At 42.9% G+C, this 25,148-nt stretch overlaps 1 protein-coding gene across 1 annotated transcript in view; it reads right to left on the reverse strand.

Annotated features, from left to right (window-relative positions):
- Nucleotides 1-1,300: 1,300 nt before the first annotated feature.
- Nucleotides 1,301-25,148, reverse strand: part of LOC133126250 (cohesin subunit SA-1-like) — an 82,570-nt gene continuing 58,722 nt past the window's right edge. The window contains exons 7-34 of the mRNA XM_061238264.1: nucleotides 24,159-24,363; nucleotides 23,574-23,725; nucleotides 22,957-23,030; nucleotides 22,717-22,840; nucleotides 20,429-20,527; nucleotides 19,727-19,806; nucleotides 19,047-19,154; nucleotides 18,639-18,753; nucleotides 18,128-18,245; nucleotides 17,513-17,616; nucleotides 16,771-16,863; nucleotides 16,480-16,569; nucleotides 15,055-15,258; nucleotides 14,813-14,883; nucleotides 12,626-12,713; nucleotides 12,180-12,260; nucleotides 11,437-11,529; nucleotides 10,399-10,573; nucleotides 9,653-9,792; nucleotides 9,390-9,491; nucleotides 9,029-9,177; nucleotides 8,199-8,327; nucleotides 7,840-8,045; nucleotides 5,184-5,355; nucleotides 4,960-5,073; nucleotides 4,347-4,461; nucleotides 3,746-3,826; nucleotides 1,301-3,455 (exon numbers count right to left, since the gene is read on the reverse strand). Coding sequence (XP_061094248.1) covers nucleotides 3,432-3,455; nucleotides 3,746-3,826; nucleotides 4,347-4,461; nucleotides 4,960-5,073; nucleotides 5,184-5,355; nucleotides 7,840-8,045; nucleotides 8,199-8,327; nucleotides 9,029-9,177; nucleotides 9,390-9,491; nucleotides 9,653-9,792; nucleotides 10,399-10,573; nucleotides 11,437-11,529; nucleotides 12,180-12,260; nucleotides 12,626-12,713; nucleotides 14,813-14,883; nucleotides 15,055-15,258; nucleotides 16,480-16,569; nucleotides 16,771-16,863; nucleotides 17,513-17,616; nucleotides 18,128-18,245; nucleotides 18,639-18,753; nucleotides 19,047-19,154; nucleotides 19,727-19,806; nucleotides 20,429-20,527; nucleotides 22,717-22,840; nucleotides 22,957-23,030; nucleotides 23,574-23,725; nucleotides 24,159-24,363 — 3,306 coding nt within the window. The 3' untranslated portion in view covers nucleotides 1,301-3,431. The remainder of the gene's footprint in view (nucleotides 3,456-3,745; nucleotides 3,827-4,346; nucleotides 4,462-4,959; nucleotides 5,074-5,183; nucleotides 5,356-7,839; nucleotides 8,046-8,198; nucleotides 8,328-9,028; nucleotides 9,178-9,389; nucleotides 9,492-9,652; nucleotides 9,793-10,398; nucleotides 10,574-11,436; nucleotides 11,530-12,179; nucleotides 12,261-12,625; nucleotides 12,714-14,812; nucleotides 14,884-15,054; nucleotides 15,259-16,479; nucleotides 16,570-16,770; nucleotides 16,864-17,512; nucleotides 17,617-18,127; nucleotides 18,246-18,638; nucleotides 18,754-19,046; nucleotides 19,155-19,726; nucleotides 19,807-20,428; nucleotides 20,528-22,716; nucleotides 22,841-22,956; nucleotides 23,031-23,573; nucleotides 23,726-24,158; nucleotides 24,364-25,148) is intronic.

A 25,148-nucleotide genomic window follows, 5' to 3' on the forward strand; every position in this document is an offset into this window, starting at 1 on the left:
GTGACCTTTGGGTTCTTGGTCACCTCCCTGACTAAGGCCCTTCTTGCCCAGTTATTCAGTTTGCCTGGCCAGCCAAATCTAGGAAGAGTCCTGGTGGTCCAAACTTCTTCCATTTCAGTTATTGAGGCCACTGTGCACCTGGGAACAGCTTCAGAAATGGTTTTATACCCTTACCCTGATCTATGCCTCACCACACTTTTATCACAGTGGTCTACAGAGTGTTTCTGAGACCTCAAGGCCTGGTTCTCATTCTGACCTGCAGTGTGAATTGTGGGACCTTATATACACAGGTGTGCCTTCCTAAACTATGTCCAATCAATTCAATTTGCTACAGGTGAATTCCAATCAAGTTCTAGACCAATCTCAAGGATAATTAAAGCAAACAGGATGTACCTGACCACAAGGGTCTGAATACTTACTGTATGTAAAAGAGATTTCAGTGTTTGATTTTTAATAAATTAGTAAATTAGCAAAAATGTCTATAAACATGTTTTCACTTTGTCATTTGATGGGCAAAAAAGATTGATGGGCAAAAAAGGCAATTTGATCAATTCAAAATTAAATCTACAACACAATAAATTGTGCAAAAAGTAAAGGGGTCTGAATATTTTTTGAAGCCACTGTACATGCAACAAAAGGAGACAAACTGGTGACCCTAATAGTGTTAGTAGATCATTTCATCTACAGGCATTCAGCACATGTTTAATGTGCAATTCATTCACACAGCAATGCCCTTAGAAGCTCAGTTCCTTTCCAGTCAAGCTACTCGGCCTCAGCACACAATAGCAGCTCTCCCCATATGCTACCCTGTGCTCCTTCAGTTATTCTAGCTGCCTGATCCCACGTTCCCAGACCTCCATAGAAACAGTTTGCCTCTTAAATAGGAATGGTCCCAGCTACCCCAGTCAGAACAGCAGTAATTGGTCAGACTCCCGCAAGCTTGTCAAACTTGTCAAGATGCTGCAGCTGACTGATCCTGGGACAGCAGAGTCACTTACCACCTTCAGAAAACACCCGAAACACATTCACAAAACACCTGAAACATGAGTTAGCATTTTCAATTCGTATTTATGATTCATATTGGAGTTCCTAAACGTTGATTGTCCTGCACTTGCTTAGTAAGTAAATACTAGAAAACACTGGTAACCATTTTCAGAGATTAGTTTATATTTAATATATCGGAGCCATTTCTAACGTCCGGATCACAAGCAATTTCACATAATTTTGATATTTAGTTCACACTAGCAATGTGAATAACTTTGAATGACAATGTACAAGATTTAACACACACAGGAAAGATTACATATTTTATTTCAAAAACAAAAATGTTAAATTTTCTCAAATTCACAAAAACAAAGTATAAGAACAGTTTATTAAAGAAAAAACAAATGTATTTCTTTTGAGGTGTACAAATAAAAAAGGCAGTTGTTTCAATATGAAAAATGTCCAATATACAGGATTAACAATCATGGTGACACTGCGAATATAAAAAGTTGGCAAACGGAATCAAACAGGGAAGTACAATGCTGGCTGGATTTAAGTGCTACTCTTCAAGCTTTGAATGCAAGTAACACTTTTAACTGAATTAACTGAAAGAGTTTAAGCACCCTGTGAACCTCCAGGCAGATTTGTCCATATGGTAGAGAGTCATTTCTTCAGATTTTGGGTCATTGCCGATAAGATGCTTTCTGAATTTCCCTTGGAAGAGGATTCACACTTTTTTTGAGAAGTCTGCTGCCAGTTCCATGTGCTGGGATTATCACCAAGTCGCCAAAGAAAATGGGATAAAGTTCAACTGGCTGATTAAATCTGGACTACAAGTCATCCCTAACTGTAGCACTGTGTGGCCGAGAAACGGTGCTGCTCCTCAATTTTGTATGTTGGCACTGAAATGTGGGCCTCTACAGTTAGGCAATCAGAGGATGAATATTTGAATCTCTCTCCAAAGGACAACCTCCACCCTGCAAGAACAGACTGGCTACAGGGATACATTCCATGACAGCAAGGGCACAGATTCCCAAACTGTGGAAATTGCAGCACATTGTTTCCAAGGCTAAACTGGCTGCTGATTTGAAAGGGAACAACAAAAGCAGACAAGGTGGCCCTTGGGGACTCGCAATCGGCTTGGTTTGGGGATTTCTGTGGCCAGCCCAGCCCTGTACACCGCCCGCCTCCTCTCCCACAGGCTGGTGAGTGCTTGGGAGCATTCCACAGGCATATAGTCTACGATTTGACAGCAGAGCTGTACAGCAATATATAAATCCAAAAATAACAATCACACTTGATTTTACTTTTACTAAAAACTACTAAACTCTTATATATATTTCATATTGAATTTGTCTTTCAAACAATTTCTTTAAAACTCACTCCCCTCACCAGGCTGGATAATCTGTGATTGTATTGGAAAATAAAGAGCATTACACTCATCATTAATCTGTTTACCTTAAAAAGGCTTGAGTTTAAGAGTTGGGCGAGATATGAGTCCCTGTCTTTTCTCAGGAATCTCCTGAATCCGAAAACATGCTACCCAGTATCATCTGACATTCCAGTGTTTTTATCCCCCCACATACAAATAAATGCATCCCAGCAAATAATTACCTATCATCTGGCCCCTTTGATAGTTGGAAGCAGTTCCCAATCGACGGGCAATATCCTCAACAGGCAAGAGTTGCCGCAATATTGGAACATAACCAACAAGGCCGATCTCTGTCAGGGGCGAAACCTTCATATTTTCAACAACTGCGCAATCAAAGTGTCTGACAAATTGCAACACCCTACAACAGACACAATACTTTTTGTGCATTAGTCACATCACACCACAATATTAACATTTTGTTGGGGGGGAGAGCGGGGGCATTTTTACTTTGATCTTGATATTTCCGTTTTCCAGTGTAAGAAATTTAAATAAGACGATTACAAATCCATCAAAGACAAAGGAGTACATCAGTCTGTTCAGAGAAGGGCATCGTCTCCCCATTGTAAAATGGCATACCTCAGTAATGCCTTGCTGTTCTTACTATAGGTATGCTAATGTGAGGCATACATTTGAAACTCTTTTTTCCCCATTTTGTCATAAGTATGACTTGTTAAATCATTTAAAAAATATTCAGATGAAAGGGGTCTCAGGGTCATGCAGTATGACGGCAGAGTGCCCAGCACAAGGTGAGGTGCTCCATTGCCTCTGGTCACCCAGGTGAGGGGATGTACTTGTAGATTTGAGGTTTTTTTTGGGAAGGGGGGATCCACTGGAGTCCCCATCCCTCATCTCCATTTTAACTGCATCACTGACTGCTCTGCATGTCCCACATATAATGAATCTTTTCTAAAGTGTCCCAAGCAGTTGTCACAGTATGAAGGCCACCATTGCTGCAACCCCCTAACAATCCACCCCCAACACCATTTTCTCTTCTTTCAATGCAACTTCAGCATCTTCAGAACATCTGCATTCCGAACCCCTGTATCCAAAAATTAGAAAACAAAAAATCAGCATGCACATTGTTTTCATGTCTCACTTTGTCCCTGATTTTGATATTCCAAGATCAGGCTCGGCTGCACGTTTGGCCAAAGCTTAAAGATTGCACCTCACACATTTCCTCTATAACTGTAATATTTGAATTAATCTTAAACCAACACCTTAAACACTTGCAACACAGCACAGCAAGTGTTTGTAACAAGGGATAACCACATGCCTTACAGTTCAGGGAGGGCTCTGGCTGCTTTGAGGATTTTTTCTGGCCATACTCACCGAGTCATCCTCTATGATGGCTGCAGAGTCAAAGAAGTCCGGTCTCAGCTCTGCCCTCTCACGTCGGTTTCTGGAGGGTGGCTAGAAAGCAGAGTGACTGTAAATGACAGCATTCTGCTGTTCAGAAGGATGCTTAACCCCCTGCAGTCAGAATTATCTGGGGTCCAGAAAAAAGAATCCTTATCATTTGCTGCCTTTCAGTGGTTTTAGAAAGATTCCCATTCCACTTCACACACAACAAAAAACTGCCTCTGGGTGTCAAGACAATCTGGATGTCATTATTATAACAATATTCATCTCATAAACATTCATATGCAAGTATTTAAAACTGGGCTTAAGCATAGCTCCCTATATGCATTTTCTTTAGGAGACTTCCTGTGGTGAAATCTTGTGGGTGTGACAAGATCGCAAAACTGAACTTCCTATAAAGCCAGAATGAACCTTTATTGTTTTTTTTCTTAGTCATTTTTCCCATAGTATACTAAACCAGGCACCACTGATCAGGATTTAAAGTAGTAGGGCCAAACATTGCAGCTTGCGGGAGTGACAGCAGGAGGTTTACTGGGGAGCGCTGCCAGCTGGGGATAGAAGAGAAGCTCACCAGATCAATGACCATGGTGTCCTCAAACTCCTCGTTCATGTCCTCCAGCTGGCCACGGGATGACATCATCACGTCTTCAAAGATCGGCTCGGCGTCATCCTCCATGAGACCCCGGCTGGAACGCAGATCTGCCTTTATACCCCTCTCTCTCCTGCTTTTATACCCCTCACTCTCCTGCTTTTATACCCCTCACTCTCCTGCTTTTATACCCCTCGCTCTCCTGCTTTTATACCCCTCACTCTCCTGCTTTTATATCCCTCACTCCCCTGCTTTTATACCCCTCGCTCTACTGCTTTTATACCCCTCGCTCTCCTGCTTTTATACCCCTCGCTCTCCTGCTTTATACCCCATCACAATCCCGCTTTCATACCCCTCACTCCAGCTTTTATTTCTTGTTTCAGCTTAATTTTAAGAGCCCAACATTGTAAGTATGGCTATTGGCTCAACTTGGCTATTGAATACCTCTAACATTAATGTACTCTGTGCCATCTACAACATAGATGTACGTATAATAAAATTGAGTCCCCTCTACATTGAAATCACCATTTTTAGAGGAGAATATCCAACAAAGTCTGTTGGCAATGTTTAGACTTACAGCTTACACTGTACTTACACTGTTTGTCGAACTCCTGCAGTCCTGCCTTTCATGTAGTTCATATTGGCTCTGTCTTTTCTGTTCAACTCCTCCAGTTTCTGCTGTCCGAGCCAGGACATTTGCATCTGTGGACTGAAAGCACCACCCCTGGTTGACACTGTGAGCGAACCACCAGAACCAGAAGAGTGAAACGAATCAAACAAAGGGTGAAGGGTGAACCTGCAGCCATCGCAGTTCCTTACTTGTGCATGTAGTCTGGTTCAGAGCTGGGCTCGGAGTCCTGGTCTGGGAGGTGCTGGGGTGCCTGGCGGGGGTTCTCTCTCAGGACAGTGGAGGTGAGCTGAGGTGTCTGCAGTGCACTCGGCGTGGGGAGAGTGTCGTTCCTCACCAGCCACGAGCCCTCCACACTCTCCTCTGCAACAGAGAACACCACAGAGGAAGAAGTTCAGCAGGGGGGCTCAGAGGGCAACGTGCTGAATTAGCTTAATAACTCACCGCCTCTCCAACTCAACACAGCTCAGGTCTGTATGTGAACCACAGCACAGTTTAATATACAATCAGTGACCACTTTATTAGAAAGACCTGTACACCAGCTTGTTAATGCACAGCAACTCAATGCATAAAGGCATGCAGACATGGTCAAAAAGTTCAATTGTTGTTCAGACCAAATATCAGAATGGGGAAGTAATATGATCAAAGTGAATTTGGCTGTGGATTGATTGTTGGTGCCAGATGAGGTGGTTTGGGTATCACAGAAACGGCTGATCTCCTGAGATATTCATGCACAACAGTCTCTAGAGTTTACAGAGAATGGTAGAAAAAACGAACAAAAGAATACATCCAATGAGCAGCAGATGGACGAAAACAGCTTGTTATTGAGAGAGTTCAAAGGAGAATGGGCAGACTGGTCAAAGCTGACAGGAAGGTGACAGTAACACAAATAACAACACATTACAACAGTGGTATGCAGAAGAGCATCTCTTAACAGACAACATGAAGTGGATGGGCCAATTATACCTCAAAAATAAATCTAATAAGTACCTAATAGGGCCTAATAGTTCACATAAGTACCTAACAGGGGCGACATGGGCGACATGGCTCAGGCAGTAAGAGCAGTCGTCTGGCAGTTGGAGGGTTGCCGGTTCGATCCTCTGCCCGGGCTGTGTCGAAGTGTCCCTGAGCAAGACACCTAACCCCTAAATGCTCCTGACGAGCTGGTCGGCGCCTTGCATGGCAGCCAACCGCCGTTGGTGTTTCAATGTGTGTATGAATGGGTTAATGAGAAGCATTAATTGTACAGCGCTTTGGATAAAGGCGCTATATAAATGCCAACCATTTACCAACCATTTAATATACCGGTAACTGAGTGAGTGAAGCTCAGCACAGCACAGTTTAATATAGCTCAGCAAGCTTGTGTCTGTGTGAAGCACAGCACAGTTTAATATAGCTCAGCAAGCTTGTGTGTGTGAAGCACAGCACAGTGTAATATAGCTCAGCACAGCATAGGTCTGTGTATAGCTCAGCACAGTAATTTCATTGTGCACCAGCGATACCCACTAGTTGATGGGGCACTGTCACCCTCCAACTTGTGAACTGCGGTGTGATAAGTGGTGCTTGGCATCACATGCTTGTCTGCAGCCAGTCCACCAATATATTATGTAAATAATAACATTAAAATGAAAAAAAGAAAAAAAAAGGCTTGGCTCTTTGCGTGTGAATCTCGTTCTCATTGCTAGTGCTTTAATTTTTTTATTTATTATTTCTTCCCACCACACCACCATCCCGCAGGACATTTTTGTTATTACTTCAATATTTCAGCCATTGTGGCCCCTTGGTGTCCAACCCTGCCCCTGATCCTTTACCGAGCTAATATTTAATATCAAACTGCATCGTATTTGTATGACAGATTGGTGGTAGTAATAATAATAATAACACTTTATTTTTTATTTTTATTATTATCATTACTATGATTATTAGGATTATTATTATTTTTTAAAAACTACAGCAACATTTTGTACAACAATAATAAGGATAATACTAATAACAAGGACAGTACCTGCAAGAACATTTTCATATTCTTATCATAAATTTACTGTGGCAAGGGCACGGTTTGGAAGCAGGGCAATCTGAGGACCATGCCTACTGGTTAAGTAAGCACACCTGGACTGTGTTTCAAATTAGTCCAGGCTGTTAAAGTGTCTGGTCTTTTCCACAGTAGGTGGCTGAGACCAAGGAACCACCGTACAAGAGAGCCGTACCTGGGAGAGCTATGTTTGTGTGAGTTGCAAGCAAAGCTGAAAAGCTACCATTAAAATTTTGGTTTACTTTGCCTGTCTATCCTTTCAGGGGTGTGTCATGGCGTGTGACACTTACAGAGGGCTCATACAAGAGTGCCACGGCAGATTCAACAAACGCCCATTCAGACAACTGTCAAATAGATGGCCAACAGGATTAACAAGAAGAAGGGACATCTGCCATGTAGTCGGTACCTCATTGGGTAGACTGCGGTTCCTTGGTTTTTAGCAAATAATATGGGGGACTATTGATAAACTTTCCTATTCCTCCTAGACAGTACACTACAATAAGTTTCTGAAAACTTTTGAGGCGGAAAATAAGTAATGCAGTTGCAGAATCTGCATTTATATTTGATCTGCAACGCCTAGTTTGAAAGTTTCTGTTTGCCAGGTGAGCTGCGCTGATATGCACCATAAGCCTCTCAATAGGTAGTGAATGGAATGGGCTGCACGACAGGTCTGGACCACTCATAAATCTTGCTCCTTCATAAGAATAAATTGGTGAATTACCAAGTTCTCTTAAATCACTCGTACAAGAGAAAGACCAAATCTGTTCGCAAGGGTGGTTCTTGCATGAGGCCCAATGTAGCAGAAGTGCTCTGACCGTCTATCTTCTTCTTGTTCAGGGGTGGTCGGCCCTTCTTGCTGCGGACCGAGCCAGTCTTGTTGCTGCTGCTGCCGCTGATGAGGGACACGCGGTCGTCGTCTCCGCCCGTCAGCAGGGAGTTCCTGTAGGCGATCAGCGGCAGCCAAATGTCCTCCCTCCTCTCCATCATCTGCTCCGTCATGAACTTCTCCAGGTACGAGTGACTGTAGGCACATTACAGGATATGAGAGGGACTTTCCACCACTGAGGAAGCAAAACAGCCGTGAACGTGCCCGACCACCTGGTGCTCGTAATTAGTACACACATTCTACTGGAGGAGACAAGGTAACGTGGACATACGGCGCTTCTGTACTTACACTGTCTTCTTGTCTTGCCGCAGGAGTTTGGAGGAGAACTCGCAGAGCACTTCCAGAAAAGCCAGGTTTGGAGGAGGGAAATCTGGCCCTTTCGGGTTCTGATATTTGAAGGCAAACTCAATTCCATCCCTGATTGACAGGGAAGCAGTAGGAGAATTAACAACAAAAGGAAAAAAAGCCGCCTTTTTCCACACTCACCAGTTGAATAGTTCATGTAGCTGCTAACCTAACCAACAAGCAGACACATTGGGCCTCATGCAAGAACCACTCGTACAAATAGATTTGTTCTGGAATTGCTTGTACAAGTGATTTAAGAGAACTTGGTAAATTCAGCAATATTTTGAATTTTAGGTAGGAACAACATTTATCCCTTCGAGTGGTCCCGACCAGTCATACAAATCATGTAAACGACACATTGCTTATTTCTCGCCTCCAATATTTTTATGAAACCTATTTTAGTGGACGGTTTAGGATAAATAAGAGGAAGTTTATCAAAACAAATGAATCAGGTACCAACTACGTGGTAGACTTGGTTGTGCCTTGTTCTTGTTAATCCCATTGGCCATGATGGAGCCCACCTACTGTATATACTGCATTATAACTGACATCTGAATTTAGGACAGTTGTCGGAAGTTGGTGAGTTTGTTGAGTCTGACGTGGCACACTTGAGCACTCTTATCAAATTTATATGAATATATATATATATATATTATATATATAATATATATAATGAATATGAAAATGTTCTTGCATGAGGCACATTTTCCTGAAACGTGGCATCACGCTCCAGTAATGTTAAGCCCTGCTGTAGGGAAGAGGGGGGCACTCACTTGTGCAGTGTGGCCACAGCCTCTCTGGTCTTTATCTGATCAAGGCCGAAGGTGAGGGCAAAGCGGCGGGCCAGCTCCTTGATCCCGCTCACGTGGGACGAGGTACGGTCCAGGTTGGGTCCCTGGTCCTGCAGGAGCTCATTAAAGAGCTGGGGATTGGGAAATGGAGGTGGTCACCTCAGTGTCTTTCAACCACGGTATCTGACACTCCAAGCCCATTACCCACTTCAAAGAAAACATTTTATGTGACCAATGCCATATTCTCAGTAAGATCCACCCATTCATGCCATCACACAACACCTTTACCTGCTTGTTAACTAAAACATAAGTTTGGGGAACACCAATTTTGCTTTAAGCTTACCTGCTGTAAGCTGAGGATCAGAGTCTTGGCGCAAAGGATCTTGTCTATCTGTCTGGTCTTACTCAGCGTCTCCTTGATGATGTCACCATAATCGTTGTAGTACTGAGAGAAAAAACAAGAGCAGTGACGATCAAAACAGTTCAGATGAATGCAGATAGAACCTTATATTTCCAAGGTCATACTTTCCAAGGCCAGTAATACTTTCAGAACCAATATGAAACAACATGCAATCACAAACATGTCTTCTCTCTCAAAGCTCTCACCTTCATGTAGTGTTTGAAGATGTCGGCGGCGGCAGGCATGTCTACAATGTCATATATGATGAGCTTGCTGAAGGCAGCCAGCAGGTTCCTTCTCTTGTGCAAGGCCTCGATCTTATTTGCCTCGTCCTCTTCATCACCCTCTAGGGGATGAGCACAGGACAGTCAGGGAGAGGCACTTCAAAGAACCACAAAAATGCGCAGGACCCTCATGGGTTATGTGCATATTCCCTGATTAGAACAGATTACTAATGGCGGTTGAGGTGAGCATCCCCCTTTCACTTTGAAATGAGATTCTGAGATATGGAGCTCTATATACATGCTTTACAGAATGTTTTGCAATGGACTCTGCTGTCAAATCTTGCTATGCCAGCCTAACCAGCTTCAAAATTGAGCGGGTAAAGCTGGTCATAAGGTGAATCTAGCTGGGTATGAGCTGGCCAACCAGCTAGTGCTGGTAAGCCTGTCTGAGCTTATAACTGGTCAACCAACTACCAGCTGTTTCAAAACATAGCTTGAGCTGGTCTGAACTGAGGTGCGTTCAAGATCGCAAACATTAGCTAACATTCGCGAACATAGTCAAACTTTTTTCTGTTCACCACAAACTATTTGAAAAGGTAGTGCACCGCGAACAGAAATGGCTGCCGACGGGGGAAGACAAGGAGAAAACAAGGTGTGTGGTCTATGCTACCGGAACGCAAGGCACGGGACAGGTAGGAAGCATGGGGTGAGGGTTGAGAGGGGCTCACCCATGCTCTGGTTTTCCTCGTCCTGGTCGACGAAGACGTGGTCGAGGATGAAGCCGAGGAGCTCGTTCTGCAGAGGGCCATCAGGGTTGAAGACCAGTGGCTGCAGGCCCTCCCGCCCTCCGGTGGTCAGCTGGTGGCTGAAGATCATCAGGAGGTCGCACAGCAGCATGAATGCCTGGGGAAGGGAGTGGGATTAGGGTAGGGCCGTTCAACCGATCAGCTCCCATCTGTGGCAGGACAAAATGTTTGTAACTGTATGTTTGTCTTAGTGCATAGGGTCAGGGGTCAGGGGAGGGGGGTGAGATGACTCAGTCAATCAATATCAATCAATGAATACTTCAATTTGTGAGAGGGTTTCAAAAATAATTGTATTACCACAAAATGATTGGAGATAGAATGTTTACCAAACTGAATCATAACCACAAAAACCTGTTAGAAAGCCAAGTACGGGATGCACATACAGATGTGTACTGGTACAGAAAAAATATAATTTTGCATAAACATAACATGCATAAAGTACATACAAGTACAATAAAGCAAAATCCAATTCAAGCCATTTCATTACCTGCATTTGTCACATTCAAAAGTTTTTGTGTTCCTTGACTGTCAACTCATGTTGACAAACGACAACAACGGACCCCAAAGGAAATTATAAGCCTAGAATCAAGACTCGATACTGAAAGATTTCTTATACCTGCACTAAGGAAGCATTTGAATACACCTGACTATTCAGAAGCAACTGAGAAGTCAAGTGTCCAATCACTTATGGTCCCTTACAATTGGGGGGACAATGTAATAAAAAAGGATTAAAGGGGGCAGTCTGCACTTTAACCTCACCTTTCATTTCAAATCCAGTGCGTTGGACTACAGAGCCAAGACAATATAAATTGTGGCAACTCTACAAATACATATCAACTGCACTGTACAGTTTGGAAACCCATGAGAACCCCTTTCACCATATGATAATAATTATGGGGGTGCTAAAACAAAGGAACCCTGCATCCCTGGACAACCTTTGGATGGTGATTCCAGACACACCTGCTCTTTGACCGGAGTGTTGACGTTTGACAGGCACTGTTGGCAAATGGCCAGGAAGGACTTGACTACCCTCCTCAGAGCGATGAGGTCATCCTGTACAGACAGAAACGGGAACACCACGTCCACTTAACGTATGCATGGGAATTCCTGTGTGACTGAGAGATGTTGATTTGAACATGAAGAATAACATTGTTGCAGTGCATGAGGATATCAGAAAGCCTTATATGAGGAGCCCACTACAGCACGTTATTTGGCTTTAATCAAGACCAAATACAGCAGGGATAGTGAAATGTGGCCCGCAAGTCCAAATCCGGCCCTGGGTTTCTTTCCTCCCAGGTAATGACATGAACAATTAGTGCTACTGGCAGAACAATCAGTGCTAATTGGCCAGACTGTCCTCACACCAAACTCTCAGGTAAAGGGAGGGTGGAAAACCAGCAGTCTGTGGCCCTTGAGGACAGAGGTACAATTTCCAGCTAATTAACACATTTATAACTGTTAGAGAAAGGCTTGTTTCAAGCTCATTTACACTTCACATCTTCAAGTGTAACCAGGTAATTTCTAAAACCTCTCCTTTTTTAAAGTTTTTAGAAACTTCACGTGTGTGTGTGTGTGTGTGGATGTACACACACACACGTCCTAGCGCTTGTGGCTTTGTCTGTGGCCACACACATGCATGCACCCAAGCCTGCGTGCGCGCGCACACACACACATCGGCATCCGTACACATATCTATTACCTACCTTGGATGGTGAATCCTCTGTTACCCTGATCAGCTGCCACAGGATGGAGTAGTGCGAGCACTGTAGAGCCTGCACCGCAATCTGAACACACATCAAGAGTGAACCACAACTCACTGAACAATATGACCATACATGACCTTGTAGAGAGAGTAGACTCACTGAACCATAATATGACCACATGAGCTTGTAGAGAGAGTAGACTCATTGAACCACAATATGACCACACATGACCTTGTAGAGAGAGTAGACTCACTGAACCATAATATGACCACATGACCTTGTAGAGAGAGTAGACTCATTGAACCATAATATGACCACATGACCTTGTAGAGAGAGTAGACTCATTGAACCATAATATGACCACACAGGATTCCACAGAATTACAATGTGACCACACATTACCACATAAAGGCCTCATTGAACAGCAATACAGCTTTGGCCCTTACCTGCTCTGGCATGGAGCCCTGTTCTATCCCAATCTTCAACAACCGGTAGCAGTTCCCAAACAAGTCCCATCTTGTCAAGTCATGCGTGCTGAAACACACATTTTGCTACATTTAAAGGAAAGATTTACATTAAAATGTGTATGTATTTTTACAGTCTGCACACATACAAACTCAAGCACACATAGCACAGTAAGTGCAATACTCTGCTTGGCAAGGAAGAGCCTCTCAGTCTTTGACAAATCACATGATGATATCAGCTAGAATAATCGCATATCAAAAGTACATTTCAAAATTATAAATCTACATAGGTATGGGTACATGTCTCCTGTCAATCAAGCCAATAAAATTATCCTTTTTTTAAAGAAAGCGTAGGTAGAATTCCCTTGCCTCATGTTGAAAAAAAGATACATACTGTGCCCTATTTTGTTATTGTTCATTATGTCACGTTTCAGGTCTGTCTCACCATGTTTTATGTTGATTTATGTTTATTCATGTTGTCTTAGTCAGGTAGTGTTTTATCATGTATTATGTTGTCTAGGTTCGTCATGTTGTTTAGTTATGTTTCGTTACGATTTATTTTCTTGTCATGTTTAGTTATGTTATCGTACGATTTTATTACCTGGTTATGTTGAGTGATTATCGTCTTAGTTTCGCGTTGTGTTATGTTTCGATGCATGTTTATTGTTTAGTTAACTGGTCGTTGTTATGCATACACTTTTACATGTTTTTCCGCAAACCTTGCGTTCCGCCTTCTCTCTCTCTCTCTCTCTCTCTCTCTCTCTCTCTCTCTCTCTCTCTCTCTCTCTCTCTCTCTCTCTCTCTCTCTCTCTCTCTCTCTCTCTCTCTCTCTCTCTCTCTCTCTCTCTCTCTCTCTCTCTCTCTCTCTCTCTCGTTCTGTCCTTCACTCCCCTTATGTTCTATTTGTCTATTTACTAAAACTACTAACGCTAGATCAGGATTGGGTAGAAACTAACAAGACTAATCATGTGTTCATGTTACCTTACGTTTCTCGTGCATGTCATTTACTAATTTACTAATGCTAGGGCAGGATAGGTTTATTACTAACGATTACTAATCTCCTTGTTAAACTTGTCATCCATCGCACCTGTTTTCCATTTCCTTGCTACGCTCTTACTAATTGTCTACACCTGTCTACACCTGCATTTATAGCCCAGTCGCGCAACTGTTCACTGCGAAATTGTCTGCCTCTGTCTTTTCACGCAACTCTTGAGCAGTACTTACTGTCTTGATTACACGTTACGATCCACGCCTGTTACTGACCATCGACCATTGATTTCTGTTTTGTGACCTTCGTTTTGTTTTTCGACTACGTCCCCGCCTACCGTTTATGTACTTTTGCCCCGCTGATTGTTTCATGGTTTCGACTCCCGCTTCGCCCACGACTACGCCTCTGCCTGCCGTCCGCCTGTTCATCTGCCCCGCTGACTGCTCTCCTGCTACCGGACCTCCCCGCACGCCTACCGACTACGAGATTGCCTCTTCCCTCGGCACCGTGCTTTTTGTTCGTTTTGTATTTGTTTGGCTGGATCTTCGTGTATGGACTTTGTTTGTATTGACTACGCTCCTGGGACTCGTCCCGAATAAAGCCCTAACGGGACTTTATCTTACTATTGTTTCTGAGTCGTGCATTTTGGGTCCAACCCCCACGCACCCGTCTCACATTAAAGAGAAAGCCAAAAAGACCTGTATAATAATTTTCTGATAATTAATTCTCCTCAATATGTGCAGCATCCTGTCCACATTTCCGTGAAATCATCAGCAAAATTTAGGTGAAGCTGCCAAAGTTGGTCACACAAACAAAAAAGGCTGAAGAGCCTTGACTTCATTTCAATATTCCAGCTTATGTTTGTCATGACTATTCCATTTCTAGAGTACTTATGTTTCTCATGTTCCTCATCTGGTTCTGCATCATGGTTCAGCAGATTGTAGATTATATTTTAGTCTTATCTTTCTTATCTTTCAAATATTTATGTTCTTACCATTCTTATATTTAAGATTCTTGTGCTTTTCACATTTCTTATGTTCTTAATTGTCTTACAGAAAATAAGTTAATGCATTTCTTAATTGTGTGATTGTAATTGTTTTTAAGTTTCCTAGGTTTGTAAGTTGTGAGGCACAGTTGGTTTCACATTGAAGTAACTGCAGTGGAGATGCTTCAGCACACACTTGTGGAAGGCCGTGAGCCTCTTGAGGGCAGCGAGCACACTGTAGATGTCGTCGTCATCCGCCTCTTCCCCCTGGAGAGGAATAAACCCGGTCATCTCTAGACAGGTCTGCCTAGATAAAAATGAACCTTATCCTCATGCCTGAAAAATCTAGCCCATAGCTACTTTGTGAATGCTTTACGTGTTCCCAGATAGCCATCAACCGTCCCCCTCCCTCTGCCCCCACAGTAGCATGGCCCACACCTCCTGCAGCAGGTCCTGCAAGGACAGTGTGAAGCGGTCGGCCAGCTCATCGATGAGTTGGCTGCGGGCGATGTCCACACGGTTCATGATGGTATACTCTTCGCTGCACAGGATGCTGTAGGTGCGGCTGCAGGACTCCAGCACCTCCAAGTCAGTGTGCTTCTCCACCACAAACTTTATCTGCTTCAGTAGGGCATCCAGGTGCTGTGGGGCAAATGACCGATTACAATCATCGGCTGGCAGTGATGTTATATCACATGAGAACAATAGAATTTCAGGATGTTCCATGGAGAGAGCAAGCCATTTAGCCAGTCTTGGCTTGTTGTCTCATTGCATCATTGTATTGCATTATAAAGATGAAGGAACTGGGCTTGAAAGTTTGTGGGTTCAATTCCAAGCTAGGGCGCTGCCATTGAACGCATGAGCAAGGTACTTAACCTGGTGTGACACTGCTCTGTTGAAATACACATTTATGGATTAGCAGAGTTGTATATGGAACTATAAAGTAGGCAGTATACTCAAAATTATGTACAAACCTTTCATCACTGGAAAACATGTTGCCAGACACCATTGTCAGTATACTCAATTCAAACTCCACTCAAGTCACTCTAAGCCACTGGGGGGGAGCTTTTTTCCAAGTTGCTTTGTACAATTCGGGATTATTGACAAGCAGCATTTCGTTGTCTGAGTTCAGCAACACTTTGTACAAAAGTACTCATCTTAAAAGTATTCCAGTCACTACCACAAAGATGCTACTATGGTCATGTCAAGATGAGATACAGAATATTTCAGGAAGTGGTGTCCTATCTCATAGGTTAATCATGAAAGCGGAATTAAAATGAGTAAAGTTTGACCCGATTTGTTAGCCAAGCTAAGGATAAATCATTTGGACAGAAATGTAGCCAAATAAAAGACGAAGAAACTACTAATTGAAAATTGGGGAAATTAGTACCACTAGGTAGATAGCTACCCATCTAGCATTACTAGTTTCCTCATCTTTTATTTCTGTCGAAAGGATTTATCCTTATTTTGGCGAACTTGAAAAAATTGCCTGGACGAACTGCAGACAGGGGAGGGCAAATCCAAATTTGTTCTCCTGATTATATGGATGCTCAAACCGGTTACTACAGGTCCCAACCTTTACCAAATTAGTGACTTGTAGCCCCTGAATGTGCGGGAGGGGGTGGGCAACCATTTTTAGTCACAGACCATAAAATCTTTACCCCGAATGTCATTTGAGACTGAATATTGGGCTTGGGACTGAAAGGGTTAAGACTGAAAATGTAAAAATGCGTAACATATAAAAGTAATCAAAAAGTGTTCATCATGTGTTTGGCAATCAATTCAAAAAGTACAGGAAGGAAGCAAGTTCCTCATAAAACAGCAGTAACTGATATGTGAAGGAGTGTTTCCCCTGGGCCTCACCTTCTCCATCCTGGCAGCGCAGTACACGTCCAGGTCGAAGAACTGCGGGATCTGAAGCAGGTTCGCAACTTTTTCTGAGTCTGTCTGATACTGGAATAATCACCACAAAAACAATGTCAGGCCACAATTTCACAGACAGACGTTTTAACCAATGAGACAGAATGGAACCATAACATTTTGGTAACCTGTGTGTGTGTGCATTTGTGTCCGTGTTCACTTTGTGTGTGTGTGTGCATGCACATGCGTGAGTGTGTTTGTGCACCCATGGGTGTGTGCGTTTACGTGGTATACCTTTGAAAGCAGCATGGGTAGAGCCATGATAAAGTGCTCTGTCAGTTTGTTTCTGTCATCCATCTGAATCTTGCGCTCTTTGGCCGTCAGCACCTGGAGGAGGGTGGGTAAAGGGTAAAAGAGGGACAAGCAGTTCAGAGATGAGTGGGAGGGAAAAACAGAACACAGAGTCTATGGCGCTTAAGAGACTTCAGGGTGATAATACTTAAATTCTGGTATCCACAGAAACCACATTTTTGAGCTTTGAAACTTTGAAGAGAAACCAAAAAACAAATAACCAACCTCACAGATTTATTTTTGATTATCTATCCCCTTGGAGTATTTCTGTACCCAGGGAAAACAAACGTTTTTTGCAGCTGCTCTGATCAAAGTACTGTAACTGTTCCATTTCTGAGATACAGCAAAAGTACGATAGCATTCTGGTTCTCATGTCATTACTAAAACTCAACACGGAGAAGAAATGTATGTATGGTTTGTTGCAGGTATCATGCAGTAAAACCTCTATGGTTATTGATAATGGGGCAGAGCTCAGTTTGACCAAATCAGAACAGCTCCCAGCTTGACATGGTTTGACCAGCTCAAGCTATGTTATGAAACAGCTGGTAGCTGGTTGACCAGCTCATACCCATAGGCCAGCTCAATTGTCAAGCTGGTCAAGCTAGTATAGCTGGATTTTACAGCAGGGTCCCTTCCTATGGTTTGCCAGAGACCCTGCCACCAAAAGCATGGCGGGTGGCCTTACCCTCTTCCCTGTCCCCCGTCCTATGGGGGGGTGAGCCTCGGCCGCCTGTCGAATGGTGCACACCATCAGCTCGATGAGGGCGCTCTCCTGCCGGTCCGCTAAAACTGCATCATGGGACAGAAAGAATCGGTCCTCATTGAGCTCAGACCAGTCATTCAGGAGCTTCCAGCTGCAGATAGAAATGCAGTCATACAGGAAAAGGCTGAAGATACAGAAGGATCAGTCCCACTGAGAGGAAGATCAGTTAGATGGAGAAAGATCAGTCAGATGGGGAGAAAGATCAGTCAGAAGGAGAGAGAAAGATTAGTTAGATGCAGAAAGATCAGTCAGATGGAGAGAGGAAGATCAGTCAGACGGAGAGAGGAAGATCAGTCAGATGGAGAGAGAGATCAGTCAGATGGGGAGAAAGATCAGTCAGGAGATGTAGGTGAGAAAGAGAGAAAGGCAGACACAGAAAAACAGTCAGAGAAAGGAAGATCATCCTGACAAAACCAAGAACGGAGACAAAAATTAAACGGACACAGAAAAAGATCAGCCAGAAACAGAGAGCATGAAAGGCAGGACACCTCAGTCAGAAAGACTAACGAGACGGACAGACAGACGGAGGGCTCGTACCCTCCTCTCCCTGCACAGGCTCCTCCAGGAGTAGCTCACTCATGCACTCCCAGTCCTTCAGCAGCTCATGAGAGCTGTCCCACAGGCTGTCAACCAGGTAGGCCGCATGCTCGTGCAGCTGAGACAAACAGAACAAAAAGAAGTGTGTGCGTGAGTCAGTGTGTGCATGTGGGTGTGACAGAGAAAGAGCCAGAGCAACATATGTCACAGACATATTTATAATTAATGTATTGATACTATTTTGCTCTTTTGTATTAAGAATAATCAGTTTCATTATTTACTGTACAGAAGTATTTTTCTATTAAATGTGGCAATATTTATAAATGTATTTTCTGCCAATTAAGCAATGTGAATATGTATTTCTGACCACTAAAGCTTAGTATAACCCAGGCTTCAGATTCTTCAGGTGAGAGGTGACCTGGCTGGCTAAATGCATGTTTCTTCTGAAATTCAGAGTTTGGTGAAAGGGAGCTCAAGAAGCAAAGCTTGTTGTTTTGGGCGTTCCCCGTACCTCACTCTCTAGGAAGAAAAGCACCAGCATGCGGATGAGGTTCCCATTGGGGCTGTTCCTCCCCCTCCTCCGGGCTAGAGCCTCCTCTGCCTGGGGATCGTGTCTGCTGAACAACCTGGTAGAGAGTAAGGCCGGAACAGAGGTCAACCTCCCCCTCACACACACAACCCCCTAAAACAGAGTGCCCCCTCACAAGCACATGCCCACACAGATGCACACACACAGACACAGACTCACTCATTCAGTCACACAAACACACAAATTATTATTTAACTATTTTAGACCTTGCCCCAAAAAAAGCAGGGTGTGGTGTTTAGTCTGATGTCAATGTCAGCGTGGGGGCATGGAGGGAGGGCCTAGGGGATTGAGGAACGGTTTTGAGGGGGGGGGGGGGGGGTGCAGACTCACTTGCGATGGAGGAATTCTCCCGCTGCACCTGCCACGGGCCGGTGGGCAGAGTACACCAGGTGGTAAACATTTTCACAGTCCTCATTTGAAAGGGCATCCTCACTGCCTCTAAAACAACAACACCCAGCAGGTCATGGGGGCAGAGACAGACAGAGACAAACAGACAGGGGTGGATGTTTATGAGCTAAGGAGATAGAATAACAGGGTGGACAGACAGACAGGCAGACTGGAACGAATGAAGAGGAAAACTGTTGGAGAAAGAGATGAACAGACAGACTTATAAATAGAATAACAAGATGGGAGCAGTATACCCTCACAACGCTGAAAGAGGGGGCAGCCTGTAGCCTAGTAGTTCATAAATGGCTGGGACCTGGAAGGTTGGACCCTTGAGCAAGGCCCTTAACCCTGCATTGCTCCAGAGGGGATTGCTGCTGCTTAGTCCAATCAACTGTAAGTCGCTTTAGATAAAAGCATCAACTAAAAAACAAATTATTTATTATTATTTATTTAAGTATGAGTCTGAATCAATATTGGGAAATGTGAACAGCTATGGCTGTGGTGACTGAAGGAAGAAAACAGTCAATCCAAAAATCACACAAAGGCCACCTGGAACTAGACAAAGAAGGCGGTGAGATGAGGGTGATAGTATGGTAAGCCCACTCCCCCTTGATGACACTCACTGCAAGATTAGCGTCACCAATCGGATGGCTTCAACGGCCACATCGTACTCTTTATCCAGGGTCATGGACACAATACGGTCCTGGAGGAAAACAGAACAACTTTTCATGTGATGTCATTACTAGAGGGACAGCATGCCCTGATAGTAACAGGCTGGGTCTAGTCTACTCTGCTCCCAGGTGAAGCCCTGCTGCTGCTCCCCTACTTTCACCTGAACAGCTTCACAAAACTTCAAACGGTATAAATTGACAGTGTGTAAGATGCTAACTATTTTGGTCACCATGGTTATGTAAAATAAATACAAATAAATTATAATAACTATTTTAAAAACTGCTGAACACAGGAAGATATATCTGAGACCTGATTGATCCATAAATACTCTAGGCAGTGAATACCGGAATGCCAATAGCTTTCTGCAAGCCAGGGAGCCAACATAAGCTATTATTAAGACCAACACCAGAAAACTGACACTACTAGGTTTGACAGCTAACAGCATAAATCTAATGATCTACAAGGAAAGATAATTTACTCACTTTTTGTATTTGGGCATTTTCCCATGAATGGAAAGTACAGTGATATATCTATGATATCTATGATATAGTGAACCATCTCTTCTGACTTTTCCAGGATTCCATCAAGGATTTTAAATCAGCTTGGCAATGCTCGGAAGGGCAGGATGGCAAGTTTGTGGGTTTGTTTCATACCTTAAAGCGGTTAGTGAAGAGCTCAAGCTTAGGGAAGAGTTCTCGGTTGGTGTACAGATTCTGAAGAGCTTTCAAACACTTGAGCCGCACTTCACCTTGCTGTGGCCAAACAAACAGCAACAAGATTACAGTCATATTTACGATACCGCTCAGTCCTGCTCCACAGGCTCCTATTAACAACCAAGAGGAGGAAAGACGAAAAAGAACAACAAAACCAATTGAGTTTTTTCTGATAATAAAATCTGATGAGAATATTATTATATTTTTATACATTTTGTACATCTATTACTACCCAAAACAGAATACACAACATCGTCTTAAAGGAGTAACATGGTGGTTAGTCACACTTTATAGGTTTATTTGCACAAGGGGGCATTGAAGAAGCACGATGAAAGTATTAAATATGTCCGTTCTTTAGTTATGGATAAGTAGGCATTTTACATTTATCGTCCTATTTTCAACTGGATGACAATGTTCTTGTCATAATGTGTCACACAAGGATAACCACTCCCCTCATCCTTCCCCTATAACTTTTATAGAGACTTTTATAGAAATTTAGGCTTAGATGTTTTATAATACATTTAAATGACTGAATAATAAAATGATTATGCACATTCTTTTTACTGTTGCCTAAATACAACTGGCAAGTGTCACATTTAACCAGCATGTTACTCCTTTAATTGTCACATATTTCACCCAATTCTTTAAAAATAAAATAAAACCTGAAAGATTAGCCTTAGCTAGACAGTATGCAGGAGACTACTGCGCGGCTATGCACACGGCTTCAATTTCACTCCCACTTTCTAAATTCTCAGAGCACACCTCCGTAGATCACGTCATTAGCCTTTGAAGTTTGACGTAACCTAGAGCAAAACCGTTGCCCATATATGAATTTCTGGATCAAAGCACAATTTCTCTATGGGAAAAATGAATGGGCTTGTTGCAGCACTGTTCGTCATACTGCTATTGTGCGTCAGGTTGCTAACAACTTAGCCTGGATGAAAAGCATTCTTTTTTAATATACAAACAAACGTCCAAATGTCACAATTTAATTTAAAGGATAAAAAAAAAAACTATAGACCTTCGGATTTTTGATCCCAAAGTATAGAAAATGCAAACAAGCCATAGATATTTCAGAAGGGAATGACTTCTGAGGCCTATTGCTCTGCGTTTCCTGTGATCCTTCATATTTAGGTGCCCAGTGCGCATATTCTGACGCCAAAAGCCCCATAGTCCTCCATTAATTTGCTTCTCGCGCCATTGAGCAACTCCCATAGGAATCCATGAGACTGGAAAAAGGACGCTGTCTCCAGTATATATATCTATCTATCTCTCTCTCTCTCACTCTCGATATATATATATATATATATAACGGACCTACTATCCCACCATTCATTGCAAGATGGCAGGCGAGCCGAGCCAGCAAAGCTCAAAACGAAGTTTTTAGTTTAACTCACCCCACCTGGTTTCTTGGGCCTGAATTGGTTGCTGATATTTAGGCGAAAACAAAAACCAGCACACCCTGCGGCTCTTCAGGACCAGGAGTGAGGACCACTGCCCTAATGTGTCATCATGTACTTCCTGATGATGATTGTACTCGAGATTGATAGTCATGATAGTTCATAAATCCGAAGCTGCATATCATAAAGCTTAACTGTGTTCAGCATGTCGCGCATCTCTCTTCCGGAATGAAAATGTGTGCACTGATTGACTGATTAATTTATGTATTAATCTGTTAGGAAATTATTTTGCCATCATACAGTCAGCAGATGAGAAAACATAACAGTTGAATCTAGTTCAAATTATTCTAGTTCTGGAATATGGTCTAGAATAATTATTCAAGACCACGTAGGCTACACCATAATCAGTAATACAACCACACCCTCACACTCATGCTGCCTACACACAGGAGGGGAGGGAGTCAAACAAATGTCTCCATTCTTGCTTGATTGTTACATGATATGTAATTTATTGGTACCCTTTATTAGGCTACCATAATTAGCTAGAAGTCAGACATCATATGATCATATCCTGTTTTAATTTAAAACAAAAAAATAAAATAAAGGGTCAATACGTAAGCAACAAATAAGTAAAAACAGCTAACATTTCACACGCAATCCATTTATAGGCCTTGATATTAACTGAAACACTTCATGTTAAAAACTTAGGCTCAAAGGTACAAAAGCACCGCACGTGGGCATTGAGGGCAGGGTAGTCCAGCACCACTTGAGGGTCCATCAAAGTTGTGGCCCTGCATTGAGAAGAGGATTTCTTTGAGGCAGACTCACCCTGTCGTGGAGCGTCCACCCAACATACTTCAGGTAGCTGTCGTTCAGAAAGGCATCGCTGTACATTTTCATCCAGACGCCAATCTCCTCTATGCAGATGGCCCGGATCTCCGCTATTGCGTCCCTAGAAAATAAAATAGACAAGCAAAAAGAAAGCAATATTTTCAAATGACAAATGCCAATTTTAATTCCTTTTGAAGATGAGGGTTAGGATTCTGTAGGTGGGTGGTTGACACACACCTGTAGCGGTGAACGAAAATGCCCTTGAAGATCGAGTTCATCATATTTTCAATTTCATCTTGGTTCTCCTGGAGCTGGGAAACAAATAGAGAAATGGCATGACTCAGAGTCTGATTTTTTGAGACATTTTTAACTGATGTTTGGGCAAAACTAAAAGGCCAAATGCCAAATTATGTCACAAAACTGGACAAATAAACATTTGATATTCAACTGTCAACTACTAAAGAACCTTTTGAATATTTAAAATGACACAATAACATACCTTCATAACTATATGTTTAAAGGATTGCTATGACAACAGAGATGGCTAAGAAGCTATAAAAAGCAAAGACATTGTTAAATATTTAAAATAACCCAAACCCTGTTGCCATTTCAAATAATTTGATTCTCATACTTGTGCTTTATTTGCATATGCAATGATCAATAACAAGCAAATCTAAGCCCATTGCCTTCCAAAGAAGTATTGCTACCATGTAATGGAGGAAGATGCACAAAAAACTGAAGAAACAGTAGAAAAGTAGAGGAGTGGAAAGAGATGAATTAGAGGGGATGAAAGGTAAGGAGGTGGCACAAAATACAAAGAAAAATGCAAAAGACAAAGTGGGAGAATAGCTCACTTCCTTCCTTTTATCCAACAGTAGCTCCAGCTTCTCATTGGCCCTCTTCCCTGCGACCTTGTTCCTCTCAGCTTCGTACTGCCGCTGCGTATTGTCCTGGTTGATGCTCAAGTTCAAGGCCACATTTACAAGAGCCGTCATGAGTTTCATCGCTGCACCAGGGAAAACACATACATAGTCACCATATGCTTAAGCATCTCTTTGTCATAGTGACACTGTTTGTGCACATGCTCCAAGTGTCTCTTACCTGTAGCTACACCCCATGTGAGAGGCACATGGACTTATGTCTCTTGTGTATCTCTTGCCTCTAGCTATTCACCACTTTACCTGTAGCTACATTCTTTGTTTTGCTTATAACCTAGTGTCTCTTACCTGTAGATATGCCCTGTGCCTTACCTGTAACTGTGTCTCTTACCTGTACTTTTGCTGTCTTATCTGTGACTGTGTCTCTTAACTGTAGCTATGCCCTGTGTCTTACCTGTAACTGTGTGTCTCTTACCTGTAGCTATGCTCTGTATCTTACCTGTACCTGTGTCTCTTACCTGTAGATATGCTCTATATCTTACCTGTAACAGTGTCTCTTACCGGCCAGGGTGCTGGTGTGCCTAAAGGCTCGGACCTGGGAGTCGGACAGCCCGGTCAGCAGGGAGATGACCGTGTCCATCATGTATTCGTCATAGATGATGCTGTACTGGCATTGCCGGATCAGAACCCCGATGAACTCGCAGAAGTTGTACCTGAACTTCTTCCAAAGTGGGCCAGGCATGGTGAGGGGGTAGTCACCGCTGTCCTGAAAAAGTATCATTCGTAAATTCTCACAGTAACATGCTTTGAGAAAGTTGGCGTGTTATGAGTTACCGTGTTATAGAGTACATATAGTTATGGTCAAAGTAAGGTACAGTTCTGTGCAAAAGTCTTAGGCACATGTAAAAGAAAAAGATACTTTCAAAAATAATAACATTAAAGGTACAATATGTTTAAAGATAAAGACATTGTTAGAAGACTTCCCTTCCTATCATTGAATAAGGCTCCCTGACATGTTGACTCACCCTCTGTCTGTGCTTATAGTTCTTAAATTTAAAATATACAGTTGACAGACTGACAACTGTACAATAATTCAAGCTCATTGGTTGAAAATTGGTTCTAATTGCCACAGCCAATGGTGTGGGGAGGGGGGGCTTATTCTGAAACATGCACGAGCATAAACATGTACGAGCCTATCAACAATGGCGGAGTCTACCAGCAAGCGATCCTTAGATGCTACATCTCCTGTGGTTAAACCAAAGAAAATGAGACTGTAGGGACTACAACTTCCACATTCCCACAGGAAAATTCTGCGACGTCCACCACGAATGACGTCTAACTTGGTTCAGCCAATCCCGTAATGGCGGGAGCAATAAACGGTCCCGTATAAGAGCAAGACACGTTCTTGGGATCTCTCTTCTGCTTCTTCTGCCTCTTCTGCTTCTTCTCTTGGACGCACCCTTTTTGGCCATTCGCTTCAGCTCATCTGCTCCGAGACTCGGACAGAGGCTGAATGCTGCACAGCGCACTACCAGGCCTACGGACACACCC

The sequence above is a fragment of the Conger conger genome, chromosome 4 (assembly GCF_963514075.1).
Source record: "Conger conger chromosome 4, fConCon1.1, whole genome shotgun sequence".
NCBI classification, from domain to species: Eukaryota; Metazoa; Chordata; class Actinopteri; order Anguilliformes; family Congridae; genus Conger; species Conger conger.